The 14,113-nt window shown below is 37.2% G+C and overlaps 1 protein-coding gene across 11 annotated transcripts in view; it reads right to left on the bottom strand.

The window, feature by feature from the left end:
- unc80 (unc80, NALCN channel complex subunit) overlaps window positions 1-14,113 on the bottom strand; it is a 162,248-nt gene that overhangs the window by 61,357 nt on the left and 86,778 nt on the right. For 8 of the 11 annotated variants that reach the window (XM_069303440.1, XM_069303447.1, XM_069303448.1 and 5 more), the window contains 15 exons: window positions 13,093-13,301; window positions 12,576-12,724; window positions 9,868-10,045; window positions 9,533-9,665; window positions 8,296-8,482; window positions 7,502-7,611; window positions 6,987-7,177; window positions 6,105-6,317; window positions 5,289-5,424; window positions 4,282-4,402; window positions 3,809-3,969; window positions 3,380-3,471; window positions 2,043-2,190; window positions 1,374-1,462; window positions 438-548 (listed from right to left, as the gene is read on the bottom strand). In XM_069303440.1, the coding sequence (XP_069159541.1) occupies window positions 438-548; window positions 1,374-1,462; window positions 2,043-2,190; window positions 3,380-3,471; window positions 3,809-3,969; window positions 4,282-4,402; window positions 5,289-5,424; window positions 6,105-6,317; window positions 6,987-7,177; window positions 7,502-7,611; window positions 8,296-8,482; window positions 9,533-9,665; window positions 9,868-10,045; window positions 12,576-12,724; window positions 13,093-13,301 (2,228 nt within the window). The remainder of the gene's footprint in view (window positions 1-437; window positions 549-1,373; window positions 1,463-2,042; window positions 2,191-3,379; window positions 3,472-3,808; window positions 3,970-4,281; window positions 4,403-5,288; window positions 5,425-6,104; window positions 6,318-6,986; window positions 7,178-7,501; window positions 7,612-8,295; window positions 8,483-9,532; window positions 9,666-9,867; window positions 10,046-12,575; window positions 12,725-13,092; window positions 13,302-14,113) is intronic. The other 3 variants (XM_069303444.1, XM_069303451.1, XM_069303442.1) reach the window with 2 other exon arrangements.

The following is a 14,113-nucleotide window of genomic DNA, read 5'->3' as shown; positions in this document are numbered from 1 at the left end:
AGCCATTTTTAATTTGAATTACTGTTCCTCTTATTTCCTGAGTCACTATGTCCTTCAATTTCATTGCTCAGTTAATTCTAATTAATCTAAAGTTAATTCTAACCTTCAATTCCTTTGTGTCAGTCTTGGTAACTTTTTTCACATCCCAATATCAACAATCAACTTTCCCTTCATCTCCTTCTCTTTCTATAGAAATTATAATAATGGTTCTTGGGTAAGATAAATACTCAACTTGGCTCACTTATGCAATATTACTTGTATTTTGCTGCCCGAAATGCTGCGCGTACTAGTGGCTTTACAAGATCTTTACTTTACATCTTCAAAGTTTAATTTCTATATTCTTCAATGGAACTCTTCAAAAGCATTACTCCTTTATACCTAATTTGAATGATACTTAATGCTTATACAACATGAAACGTATAAAAGAAATTAGAGACCTTGAGCCAAGGCATGTTAGAAGTTAGACTCTCCTCATCGATATCCCCATCAGTAGGACTCTCCGGCAGCTCCTCATTGCTCAGGACTCCGGGCGACTCTTCCCCTGATACCTTGAACAGTGAAACAAGTGGAGAGCGAATAAATAATATGATAGGGAGGGAACAAATACTAGTCAGAAAGGGGGAAAGGATCTAGAATGAGGCACACACAAACAGAACATTATCAGTGGCAAATGCAAGGTTTGCAAATATATGAGCTTTTGGGAACATGAACACAGAATGATTCGGACCACTATATACTTGCTATGTGAAACAAGCATCAGAGTTAGGGCACCTATGTGGAATGCAAGTCTGCTGTAGCATGTAAGAGACCTAAACAAAGCCTTAAGATATGCCTCAAGTTGTCCTTAGGTTCTAAAGACATACTTAAAAAGCCAAATGCCATATTGCTGTTGAAAGGAAGAGGCAGGAAACATGACCATAGCATACATAACACTTAGCCTATGTCAACTGGCAAAGTGGACAAAAATGTACATTTAGCATTTTGAGATTTGAATTTTCCCACCAAAATTCAGTATGATTGCTAATTAATGATATTAAATTTTGTTACAAAGATAACTTAGTGCTGTGTATAGAGTACAGTACTTTCAATTACTGTATATAAAATATACAGTTTCAATTCAATTCAGTTTGAATGCAGCTGGCACCTGTCCCATTTTGGATAAAAAAGTTTAGAGAATCATCCCTAAGAAAACTAAAATGAACACTGGAAAGAAAGAGTACAATAGTGAGTGGAAACCACTCTAAAAGTGAAGGAAAATGTCATTAGTGGATTCCACTGTAAATACATGAACAAAGAGGGATTATACATACAGCAAGTCTAAGGGTAAAGACTTAAAATAAAAGGCAAGTAAATACTGTATAGATGATACATACCTCTTGCTCTAAGTGTTCAGAAGTGTCAGATCGTTCACTGACAGCAGACACTTTCCTTCGTGATCGGACACTGTCAGATCTCTTGATAGCTGTGGAAGGATGCACTTCTCATACATCAATTGTTTAATCTGAACTAACATTCTGTAACAACTTAAAAAAGAGGAACTACAAATTTATAAACATCATTATTCATATTCTTGCAAAGCATTAACGGTAGCAAAATATAGAGGAAAGCAAATCTTATTCTGAAACTTGACCCATCTATAGGGTATGCTCACCCAAACTGCACCCATCCTTAAAAGTGCATTCATAAATATTTTGTGTATTATTAGAACTAGGGTATGTTACGACTAAGTACTTTGGTTTTGTTGACAATTTATCTGCATCTGCAGTACATGGGTGAATCCTTCAAAAGAAAAGTGCTTTGAGCATAGGTAGTAAGTGGTGCACTGTTGAAAAAAAAGTTTGAATGTAATAATCTGTGAGTTATGTGTAAAGTGTTCTAATATATAAACAGTTAGGGGGAAGGACAGCTGCTGGAGTAGAGAGTATTTGTACAATGAACTCACCTAATTGTGCTTGCGGGGGTTGAGCTTCAGCTCTTTGGATGTATTAAAGATGTAAGGATTAACGATCCTTCATGTATTACAGATAAGATGTGATACTTACAGTCAGAGTCAGGGTCCTTGCTTCTGCGGCTGAGTTTGAATGAGCGTCGCTTGAATGAGGAGTTGTGACTGGCACCCTTCTTTAGGAGGTGGTGACTACGGCTCGACTGCACCGCTCGTCTACGGTCCTCGTCACAGTACTGTCCACTCTGTTAGTGTTCCAGGGTTTTAGATGGTTACTTTCAAGTAAAACTTAACAATCATTATATTAAGTCTACAATCAAGCTGTAAGTCTTAGACTTTCCAGCGTGACCTGCCATAAGACCTTGCAACCATCTGATAAATGCTACCAATTTTTTTTTTTAATTTTAGCATGTACAAATTATTGCTTCAAAAGATATTAATTTTATGCCCAGTCTAGGAACCAGTCTTTCCGCTGATAGCTTTAGTGATTCAAAAGTATTTGTTTGAACCGAGAGATTTTGATTTACAATGAGTATCTTTCATTAAAGCATGCAATTTACATTAAAGCAAAGCAATATATTTCAATAATAACCCAACCCACACACATGAAAACAAAGGAAAGTAATAATGTTTTGGTCAGTCATGAACACTTATCAAAGAAGTGTAAACATCATAAAACATCAAGATAGCACTAATGACTAAAATAGTCAAGGAATGTTCCACAAAGATAGTAGAAACATATACACTGGGTGACTAGAGAAGTGCACAGAAAATGTGCACTTCTTGCACATTTATAACATATATATAAAATGATCCTTGTTAAAGGTGGGATTTTGAAACTCCTGCCAAAGTAGCAGCTAGCCCTGCACATGTGTTGTAGACATTCATCATGGGAAGAACTATCCCCTCTAAATGAATATAAACAAATGCTATTACATATAAAGAAACATTCCCATGTACATTTAATGATAGAAAATCTTATGAAAATACTAGTCTTAAATGTAGAAAACCAGTTCTAAACTCTACAAGGAATAAGAAGAAATATAAATTGAAAGCCAAAAAAATTGGAATGTTGGGTGCACTAGATGAACACAAGCCATGACTCGTCCACTGTGTTGTGGGATAGAACCTAGGGCGGACATCCTCGACCACACTTCACATTATCAGAGTTGGCAATGAACATGCAGCATATAGCATATAATGCAGAAATGGCTTATATTTCCTATCATTTTCATATCATGCACAGAGGTAGGTCAGTGTTGTAACAAATGTATGTTGCAAATTAATATGCTTTAGAGTGCAACATAAAGGCTAAAGTAGAAAGAGACAAAGATGAAACTTGACCTACAGCTGTGGTTGATGGGTGTATAGGAAGGAATGTGTGGGATGGAACATGATCTATAGCTATGGAAGGTGGGTGCGTGGGATTCAAACCTGTACCGTGACTGTGGTGTTGGAGCTGCCCAAGCTTACGTTGTCTGGGTCATGAAGGGCAAAGCTGATCTTACGTTCACCGGTAAATCCAGCTGTTGAAAAGCATCATTTGTGTTTAGTTTCTAAAAGCTTTTGTTTCTCATTTTAGGTGACTGAACATTACAGCTTTCATGTAAAAAATACAAATCAGAATTTAAAAAGAAAAATAGCTTATTTAGGTAATTAGAGTGGGAAACTGGCATTTATATAAAATAACAAAATGCAATTGCCAATAAGTAATGAGAGAGCTAGAGTAAAATTCATGGAAATTAGCCTGTTTACACATATGTGGAAAGGAATTATGGCAAGAAGAATTTGAGAAGAGATAATGGAAATAATATTACTGCACTGTAACAGCCACTTAACAAAACTAATATGATACATCCCTACCTGGGTGAGCTTCACCAATGCTCTGGAGGCTCTGAGCAGAAGGATGGGAGTACCCCATAGAAGAGAGGGCCATGGACCACCTCCTGTTGGGGTCCCTTCCAGGTCCCAACCCGCCACAGGGACCACCCCAGGCTAATGGTCGCTCCCCACGAACAGACATCCTATAGAAGTCAATCCACGGGTCATTCAATAATTTTATTCACAAATGATTGTATAATTAAAATAGATATAGTTAACAAAATTCAAGAACATAATTCATTTATATAAGAAATTAAAATGATAATAATCTAATAATGATCATTTGAATTATACATAAAGAAATTATGCTATTTGAGTGATTCACTAAACTACGAATAACAGGTTTACAAAAAGCAGGAATTCCATACACACAATAAAGATGCCTTTGTTCTTTCCCTTATTATACCATTATTTTTAACACTAAATAATATAGAATTTATAAATTTTCTAACCACCTTGTAGACTTTGGTAATGCAGTGTAGGTCTCCCTCAAGAAGGCTGTAATTTCCAGCAGTACCTGCACCGCCACTAGCTTCAGCGCCATCGGACAGTCAGCTCCTCCAGGATTGACACTGACTGCAGGAGATGACATCCTAAGTAGCAAAGTTTGTTCATGTATATGTTTGGGTTCCTACATCCATTTTCTGTGTACCTCTCAAGTATTCAGAAAAGAACATTTTTACTGGGACCACAAATGTAAAATAGCTAAAGAACAATAACAGCTATAAATTGTAAAGGAAGAGGCATGGTTCTCATGGAGTTTTGTCCCAAAGCTCCATCACCCAACAGTTTCTAGTAATGTATTAATATACAGTGTACAGTACACAATTATTTCATTTGGTGCTTAAATAAACTGTATTTTTTAAATTATTAACTAAAGTAGGAATAGATTCAACTCAGAATCCATGGGTTAACAGTAACACTTATTTTTTATGATACGTATAGTATTATCTATGTTTAACCACCCCCATTGTTGTGCTACTGTTTACCTATAACTTGTCTATGTGCATTTCTAGCTTATTACGTTCACCCTTTTCCTTGACCTTCATAGCATACAGTATAAAAAAAACATATTTGCTTCTATCCTTATAGATAAATAAACTAGGACAAGTATTATAGCTAAAGTTTGCTGTGCCCTTGCATTTTCATATGTACCCCTCACAGTGTTTTAAACAAATGTAATTACAGTATAAATACTGTGTAAAACAAAACATCCATATTTCCCTCTGCCCTTACATAATTTCCATTATAGCTATCATCATATGACTTGTTTTAAACAATGAGTGCTCTAGTGAGCAGCAAGAAGATTGTATGACTTTGTGACAGTTTTCCATGTTAGATTACTAGCCAGTGTTTGTCCAGTGATGTGTATTTTTTGGCTAATTGATTGAGAAGGCATACCACAAGTGAGCAAGTTATAAACAGTAGGTACAACTGAAAGACCACAAACAAGAAGTCTTACTCTCATCAAGAAAGTCTTCCTCTTCGTCGTTGGCTCTGAGGGCACGGCGAGTTTCTGTATCAGTGATGGGTGTCACAACCTCCTCTACTGTGGGTCCAGACTCCTCCAGGAGTTCCTCCAGACGGGTTCCCAGAGCCTGTGTCAAAGAGTTATTCTAGTATGAATAAATACTAGAAAAATATTATATACAAGTTAATCTAGTATGAGTAAAGTTCTATTAAATTTCTGAACTATACAGTATTGAGATCTTCAGTTACTTACAGATTATAAATAAGTATGTATGAAATGAAAGTACTGTACTAAGCAAGCATGCCCATGTGGTACAGTACTTTAATGTGCAACTCGGTAGTACAATCGAGTTTGTTCTTGACTTACAATTGGGAATTCCAGGTTCGATTCCTGGGTGGGTTACAAATGGTTGCATATATTTCTTATTTATGTCTAGGTATGAGAGAGGTTAATTAGGTAATTACTTAGGTAATTAAGTTTATTATTTTTAATTAAGGGTATTAAGGGTATTGTTTATTTTGAGTAATTAAGGGTATTGTTTATTTTGAGATTTATTTGATTAGAGGATTTATTGCCAAACAGAATATAGAAAGTTTTGTCAATGTTAAGGGTGAGTTTGTTGGCAGTTAGCCAAAGATGGACTTTATTTAGCTCAGTATTTACTGTGGCTAAAAAACCTTGACATGCACTTGTCAAAAAATCTCTGATGAATTAATCATAGCATGCAACTACACTAAATGTAGTAAATATAACTGTATGAAAGAGGGCTTGATAAACCCAAGCGCAAATCACATTTTTGTATCCTACCTCAGCCCACTGGTAGAACATCCTACCAGCCCCACGCTGAAGGATGTTCATCCTTCTTGCCCCTGAAGGCAGAGCTCGGGAAAGAGAAACCGAGGGACGGTACATTGGGAGCGACATCTTAATCCAAGCTGGCCAGGCCCCACGGTTGCATCGATGGATAAAGTGTGCAATCTCCATTAGGAATGCTGCGCGTGCAATAACTGGAGCACCAGGCTGAATAATAGAAAAATCTTTGAATTTCAGTTTGTAAAAACATATATACATTATATATGATGTTCTCTAAAAACATTAGTGAGTTACCCAGTAAACCTAAAAAATACTCCATACTTTTTACAAAGACTGTAATAGCCAAACTATTTTATATGTATTTTTATATATTCACACCCAAACTGGAGGTGTGAGTAGTTGGTGCAGGGGGTCCGGGGCTTCCCCCACCCTCATTTGCTTGTTTCCTTGGGTATTGAGGGTGGTCTGCCTCTCTGTTCGGTGTTCGGTTGCAATTTTCTTACCAAGTGAGATTTGTTTTGGTATGTTTACCTTTCTGGGTGCCTAACCCTGGTCAATGGCAGACAAGGAATACCCCCAACCACATGGGGGTTTCCATAGGCCATTGCTCCCTTGCCTTTCTGAGGGGGGGGGGCAGATTCTGGCTCGTGGTCCCTGGTAAGCTGAACTCCAATTGACTGATGCCCCAGACTAATATATCGCATATCAGTCTGATAGCCCCAGGGAGCCAAAGGGGCTCCCCCATAGAAAACATGTAATAAATATATAACATTCATTGAGAGATTAAACAAATCAAAGTAATGATACTCCAGCAAGTCATATTCATAATGAATTGATTGAAGATTAATGAAGTATGGTATTGAACAATCCACTGACCAGGTCTAAGACAGCAGCTATGAGCTGAGGGTCAGGCACTGAGCCGGGCTGGCAGGTTTCCAGCAGGAAGCTGAAACGTTGCATACCGTTCCTCACCATCTCCATTGGAACCAGCTTCCTCTCCCTCACCAGCACCACACTCGTCTCCCTCACCCCACCTTCCTGGTCTAGGCTGTTCCTCCGGCTGGGGTCTAAAGCATTACAAATTCATGCATTAATATATCTCGTGCTGAATCATTGGATGATAGTTATCTAAATGGAGTACAGTACAGTATTTTAACACAAAATACAAAATTTACCCGAGATATTAACAGACATCATTTAATTAAAATTGATTTAATGTAACAAATTTAGATCAAAACATATTCCCTGCAACAAACATACTAAATTCAACAGCAGTTCATGAAGTCTGTATGGGCCAACCAACAACTTATTAACAACTGTAAAACACCATTTCCTCTTATTTTATGCCACCACTACACCTTGGGAAATGTCAGCACATGTGTCAAGCTTACCCGGAGTCTCATCACAGCTGTAGTCTTTCTTCTTGATCTTTCCGAAGCCAATGCGCCCAATGTGGTCTTCCATCCTGCGACGGGCCTGCATCAGCTTCACACTCATAGGTCTGGAAGAGTGAATAACTATAAATATAATTATTTCATTGTGTCGGGGGACAGGCAGCCAGTTTATACATACAGTACATGTTAGGCTTATATCGAGATTCCCCCAAGGGTTGAATTACTAACCCTCCCCAGGATGCAACCACACAACAAGCTGACTAACTCCTGGGTACGTATTTACTACTAGGTGGACAGGGGCATTAGAAGACAGGAAATGTGCCCAGCCATTTCTGTCCCACCTGGGATTTGAACCTGGAATTCTCAATTGCGAGTCGAGAACAAACCCAACTGTACTACCAGGACCCTGAAATGTTGTCATATGTAAGTAAACAAAAATTAAATGAATAATGGGTGCAATGTAACTCCACAAAATAGTAGTTGATCCAGAGTTCTATTTTCAACCAATACTACATTTAATTGGTTAAAAAATTACAGAATAAGATGTATTATATATCTGAAAGAAACAAACATTACAGCAGCCATAGTCATTCTTTCACAATGGGTGGATGATGGAGATTAGGCACCAAGGCCAAGAACTGAGGATGTGGTACCATTCTGCACTACATAAGAGTGTTCAGACAAAATTGCTACATGCATTCACAACTCCAGTATGATGATAATGTTGGGAGAGATATTTGGATTTTTAGACAAAAATGGGTTAACAGAATACTACTGATGATACTACTTACCCAGCTCCAGGTTTGGTAATCAGCCTGGGACGAGTAACGCCCCCACCCATTAATCCGTGAGAAATGCTGTGAGATGCTGTGTGGGAGAGGCGGCGAGCGAGAGCAGGTGGCAGCTCTACTGGCTCCCCAAGGAATGGATGGATGCCTAATCCCTCTCCTTCCATGCTTCGACCACGCAGCCAACTCACTGGTGAAAAGAAAAAACCTATTTTATGTCCATTTTATTGACAGTGCAAGTACCTTCAGATGATTTGAGTGTTTTTTTTTTTTTTGTTTTTTTTTTGAGATATATACAAGAGTTGTTACATTCTTGTATAGCCACTAGTACGCGTAGCGTTTCGGGCAGGTCCCTGGAATACGATCCCCTGCCGCGAAGAATTGTTTTTTCATCCAAGTACACATTTTACTGTTGCGTTAAACAGAGGCTACAGTTAAGGAATTGCGCCCAGTAAATCCTCCCCGGCCAGGATACGAACCCATGACATAGCGCTCGCGGAACGCCAGGCGAGTGTCTTACCACTACACCACGGAGACTGTATGTTACTGCCAGAGAGTTTATTGCGCAATCCATATACAGTACATCTTGTGAGCTGTAGTACAAAAAAAATAGTAAATTACAGAGGGATATAAAATGTATTAATCAGTCCTCAGCAGAGATTTTTATATAAACAATTACATCTATCATGCGCATGCACACACATGTATTTACAATAAATTATTATACATTGATAGTAGATCTTTTGTTATTACTGTACCTAAAATAATTTAACTATGAGGTATTATAGGACCAATGAAGAGATGCTTTTAATATTATTAGTCGTCACACTCCACAGCTTAAACATTAGTCTTACATGCATGTCACATACAGTACTGGACATTTATCTATGTACCACATGTCATTTATCTACCTATATTCTATAGATCAGTGCTTATAATCTTTCGTTAAATTTCATATATGTTGGCCTACATCAGATATGAACAACAACGTACCAACTGAGAAGCGCATAGCATTAGATTTAGTAGTAATTTTTCCAGACTTTAAAATTTGGTATTGTTTGCATATGATTATTTCTTAAGAGTTTATTAGTGCTGTGAAAGTTTTTAACAAATTTTTAAAATTTATTACATTAATATTAATTTAAGTACATTAAGTTTCACCAATTTTAAGTGTTAAGAAATTATTAGTTTTCTTCTTGAAATGCATGTTCATGTGTGGGATACATAACACAGGACTCACCAAGCTTGGAAACCCTTCTGCCTTTAGGGTTGGCATTAGGGGCAAGGTGATCATGTTCTGAGGGTCGTGGTCCCATCATCTGGTGGTGGCGACGACGAACTGTTGACACAGGACTCTGACCACCAGTCGAGTCCTCAGCAACACATAACATGTTACGTAAGAGGTCATACAAGAAAACCTATCCACTTAATGTCAATATTTATAAATAGAAGTGAAGTTTCTATTTATAAATAGAGGTGAAGGTTTTTTTTTACAAAAATGTTTCATATCTTTTCATTTAATTAATCAAAGTCAATTTTAAATAATTATAAATGTTACTCAGATGGATTTCTCACCTCTTGCTGCTCATCATAAACACTACTAACAGATGGGGCTTTCCTGATGACAGACGTAATGGAAGAAGAGGTTGATTTTTTCTTGAAAATTCCTTTTCTGCCTTTCCCAGCATCTCCTCCTTCCTCTGTCATGGTTGGAGGAGAGTCTCGGTAGGTGTCCTCCTCCACTGTCACTCGTCTGCAAAGTGAGATCACTAATTTGTCAGAAAATTATGAGGAATATTTTCCTGTTTTTTCTCTATCAATTCAAAGTAGATTATATAATCCTGTTTCAAAGCAACCTGTTGAGGACAGGTTGCCTTGAGACAAGATGCACCACAGCTTTGGCGTTATTGGCTGTACCATAAACATTTTGATGCATTAATGAAATTCAAACAACCAATATATTGTTTTGACGCTTCCTCGGACTAATAATCATCAATCTTAATAGGTTAGATGGGTTACGTAGGTACTTACACTTCTGGTTAAGGAAAACCACTTATAATTTAATGCTTTCTAAATCATAGGAATGTGATGCTCAAGGAATGTTCCCCAAAAATTTAAGACATCAACACCTGCAGTGACAAAATTGTTTACATAATGGTAAAGAAAGTTATATAAATTCTACATATAAGTGTACCACATACACTTAGTGCTCACTTACTTGTAAATATGCATTTATGACTCGTCCATCTATAAGGCTTCACAAAGCCCAATATTTCCTTTTCTGAATGGACTCACTCTATACAAAGTTCTGCATAGCACCATGGCTTACTGTTATAAGACTTCATAATAACCAAGACCATTGTCATTATAGATAGTCCTAACAATTAACAAAAGATATACCATCAACTGGTTATGGCCATACAGAACCTTTAGTGAGGCAAGATTTCACTAAATCCATGATTTCAGTATCAACATTAATATTACTCTATGAGTGAAAAAGTACATCCATTTTTCTAACCTACATTGTGGTTTGTTGAACTGGAAGTTGTTGCCCCTTGTGTGCATTATATTAGACCACTGGAAGAAGTGGTGAAGATAAATATCTTCTAATTTGTTCAGTGCGGTATTCTGTTTTTTTTGTATGTGAGTGCACGTGTTCCCCATTCTGTTATGTACTTATAAATAAATGTAAACATTCTTGTGTGGGTTAGAACAGCATGTGTAATCTTATAATCTATCATCGATATATATGATCATGTCTCTAAGTGTAATTACCTAAGTGTAGTTACAGGATGAGAGCTACGCTCGTGGTGTCCCGTCTTCCCAGCACTCTTTGTCATATAACGCTTTGAAACTACTGACGGTCTTGGCCTCCACCACCTTCTCACTTAACTTGTTCCAACCGTCTACCACTCTATTTGCGAAGGTGAATTTTCTTATATTTCTTTGGCATCTGTGTTTAGCTAGTTTAAATCGTGTGTGTGTGTGTGCGCGCAATTACCATGGTGTAGTTACAGGATGAGAGCTATGCTTGTGGTGTCCCATCTTCCCAGCCCCTCTTTGTCACATAATGCTTTGAAATTGCTGACAGTATGCCTCCACCACCTCTCACTTAACTTGTCCCAACCATCTACCACTCTGCAAAAGAAAACTTTCAAATATTATTTTGGCACCATTGTTTCCTTAGCTTGAATCAGTGACCTCTTGTCCTTGAGGTTGCCGGTTTCAGGAATTCCTCTTTATCAATACAATATTGTCAATTCCCAATATTATTTTGTAAGTGATCATATCACCTCTGTTTCTTCTATCTTCTAACTTTGAAATATTTGACACCTCTAGCCTCTTTTCATAGCTCTTGTGTTTCAGTTCTGGAAGCCATTTTTTAGCAGACCTTTTCACCCTTTCCAATTTATTGATGTGCTTCTTATGGCCACCATACAACTGCTGCATATTCCAATTTTGGTCTCACAAAAGTCATGAACAATTTCTTTAGTATATCACCACCCATGTAGTTAAAAGCAATTCTGAAGTTGGAAAGTGCAGCATATGCTCCTTGTACAATGAACTTTATGTGTTCCTCTTGGTGACATTCTACTACAGTATCCAGAACCACCCTTAGATCTCTTTCTTTGTTAGAGTTCTTAGAGTCCTTTCCACATAATTTATAGGTTGAGTGTGGTTTATTTTCTACTGTGCCACATTCCATAATATGGCATTTATTCACAATTAATTCCATTTGCCACATGGTGCTGCAAGCACTTATTTTATCTAATTCAATTTGAAGGGCATGGCAATTGTCTATTCCTCCTACCTTCTCAAGTAACTTAGCATCATCAGCAAACATGTTCATATATGTGTACAGTATGTGAGTGTGTGTGTGTGTGTGTGTATAATTTCCTAAGTGTAGTTACAAGATAAGAGCTATGCTCGTGGTGTCCCGTCTTCCCAGTCCTCTGTCATATAACACTTTGAAATTACTGACGGTTTTGGCCTCCACCACCTCCGCACTTAACTTGTTCCAACTGCCTACCACTCTGTTTTCTAAAGTGAATTTTCTTATATTTCTTTGGCAGCTTTGTTTAGTTAGCTTAAATCTATGACCTCTAATTCTTGTAGTACCAGGTTTCAGGAATTCTTCCCTTTCAATATGTGTGTGTGTGTGTGTGTGTATATATAATACATGCATGGTGTATTAAATATTTATTTATATTATTTATTTATATAAACTTTCATAGAAGCAGGAATGTGTGTTCTCATTTGTAAATATATGATAATATCTTGACCTGACAACCCTGGTAGTTTGTAGTTTTTGGCGATGTTTGTGTGGTCGGTCGGCAGAGTCAATGAGGCCTGAGAGTGCCACCCTCCGAAACACACCACCGTGACCCTCTCTGGTGTATGCCAGCAGCTGCCGGACATCACAGTACACAGCCTGAGTGACATAAATAACAATGCTATAAGAGCCTAATCTGATTATTTTTAATTCATAATCCTTATAAATTTTGATACCTTTACAGAAAACTAAATTAATGTGATCTTTTCTAAAAATCTTGATGATAAATTTAGTCAACATAAAAAAATTAAGAGAAATCATTAACTACATTAGTTGATTGCAAACTTTTATTCTTTCATAAAAAAATTAAATAAATAAGTCCATTCCTGGAAATACTGATAATCACTTTCATCTATATAATTTTAAAAAATATTAAGAGATCTCAAACTAGCACCATGCCAAACAGGGTAGAGTATATGAAACTCTTACTCATTCTAAAGTGCTAAATTATATATACATGTACTCACCATGTTCTCAGGATTTTTCAGCTCTTTGCTGGCTTTGACAAACCGGGACACCAAAGCCTTAAATACAGAGGCAACAAGCTGTCCCTCAATGCCCCTGGAGCCAGCACCCCCAAGAGATGCCCCAAAGTTGGTGGCATAACCTCCTTGCTGGGTGTCAACCCCTTTTGCTGACCCTGTCCGCTTCTGGCCTACAGGAGAAACTTGAGCATCTTTAATGGATGCCACAGAAAAACAACTAAGTGTCTGTAGTCATTACCAACTATGGGATGAAGCGATACTCAAAGACTGCTACATTCACAAAATAATTCAGCGTGTGAGATATTTTGTTTGCGACTAGGGAGGTGTAGGACTATGGTTTGTGGAGAGGGTGACAGAACTTGTCATAAAAGCTGCATACTACATCCAAAATCAAACAAACATCTAAGTGGCAACAATGTGTCATTAAATTAAAACATGCGAATATATTTTGAGAACTATAAAATATTGCGAATTGTGCAAAACAACATATTGCCAATTTTCACATTGGGAACTGAAAAGGTAGATTTTGTTTTGTATGGAGACTAATATGATAACATATAGCATTTAATGGTCTGAATTGTGACTCAGTGTGGTCTAATTTGTGGCTTGATGTAATATAAGTTGTGATGTTTTGTGGTCTTAGTTGAAGCTTGGTGTGGCCTAAGATTTGGCTTGGCATTGTCTGAGTTGTGGATTGGTGTTGTCTAAGAAAACAAGTGCTCCTTGTTTTCTGTGACAAACCATAACTTCATGCAAAATGTATTTTATTCTGATGTCCCAGGATTAAATTAAATAAATTTAAAAAATAACCCAAGTTATGTTTGAAAAACTTTTACAACTCAAACTGTCAACTTGAGATAACAAAAAATGTAATTTAGTTAATCAATCAGTTTAAGTTAATTTAGGTTTACAGCCTCCTTCTTTACTAATTATTTTTCCCAAAGATAAATTGTAGAATCTTATCAACATTCATTTTTAGCATGCTTTTGAAATATAATGAGTA

Source organism: Procambarus clarkii, chromosome 50 (assembly GCF_040958095.1).
Source record: "Procambarus clarkii isolate CNS0578487 chromosome 50, FALCON_Pclarkii_2.0, whole genome shotgun sequence".
In the NCBI taxonomy this organism is placed as follows: domain Eukaryota; kingdom Metazoa; phylum Arthropoda; class Malacostraca; order Decapoda; family Cambaridae; genus Procambarus; species Procambarus clarkii.
The sequence above is the reverse complement of the archived record's forward strand: the minus strand, read 5'-3'. Positions and strand labels throughout refer to the sequence as shown.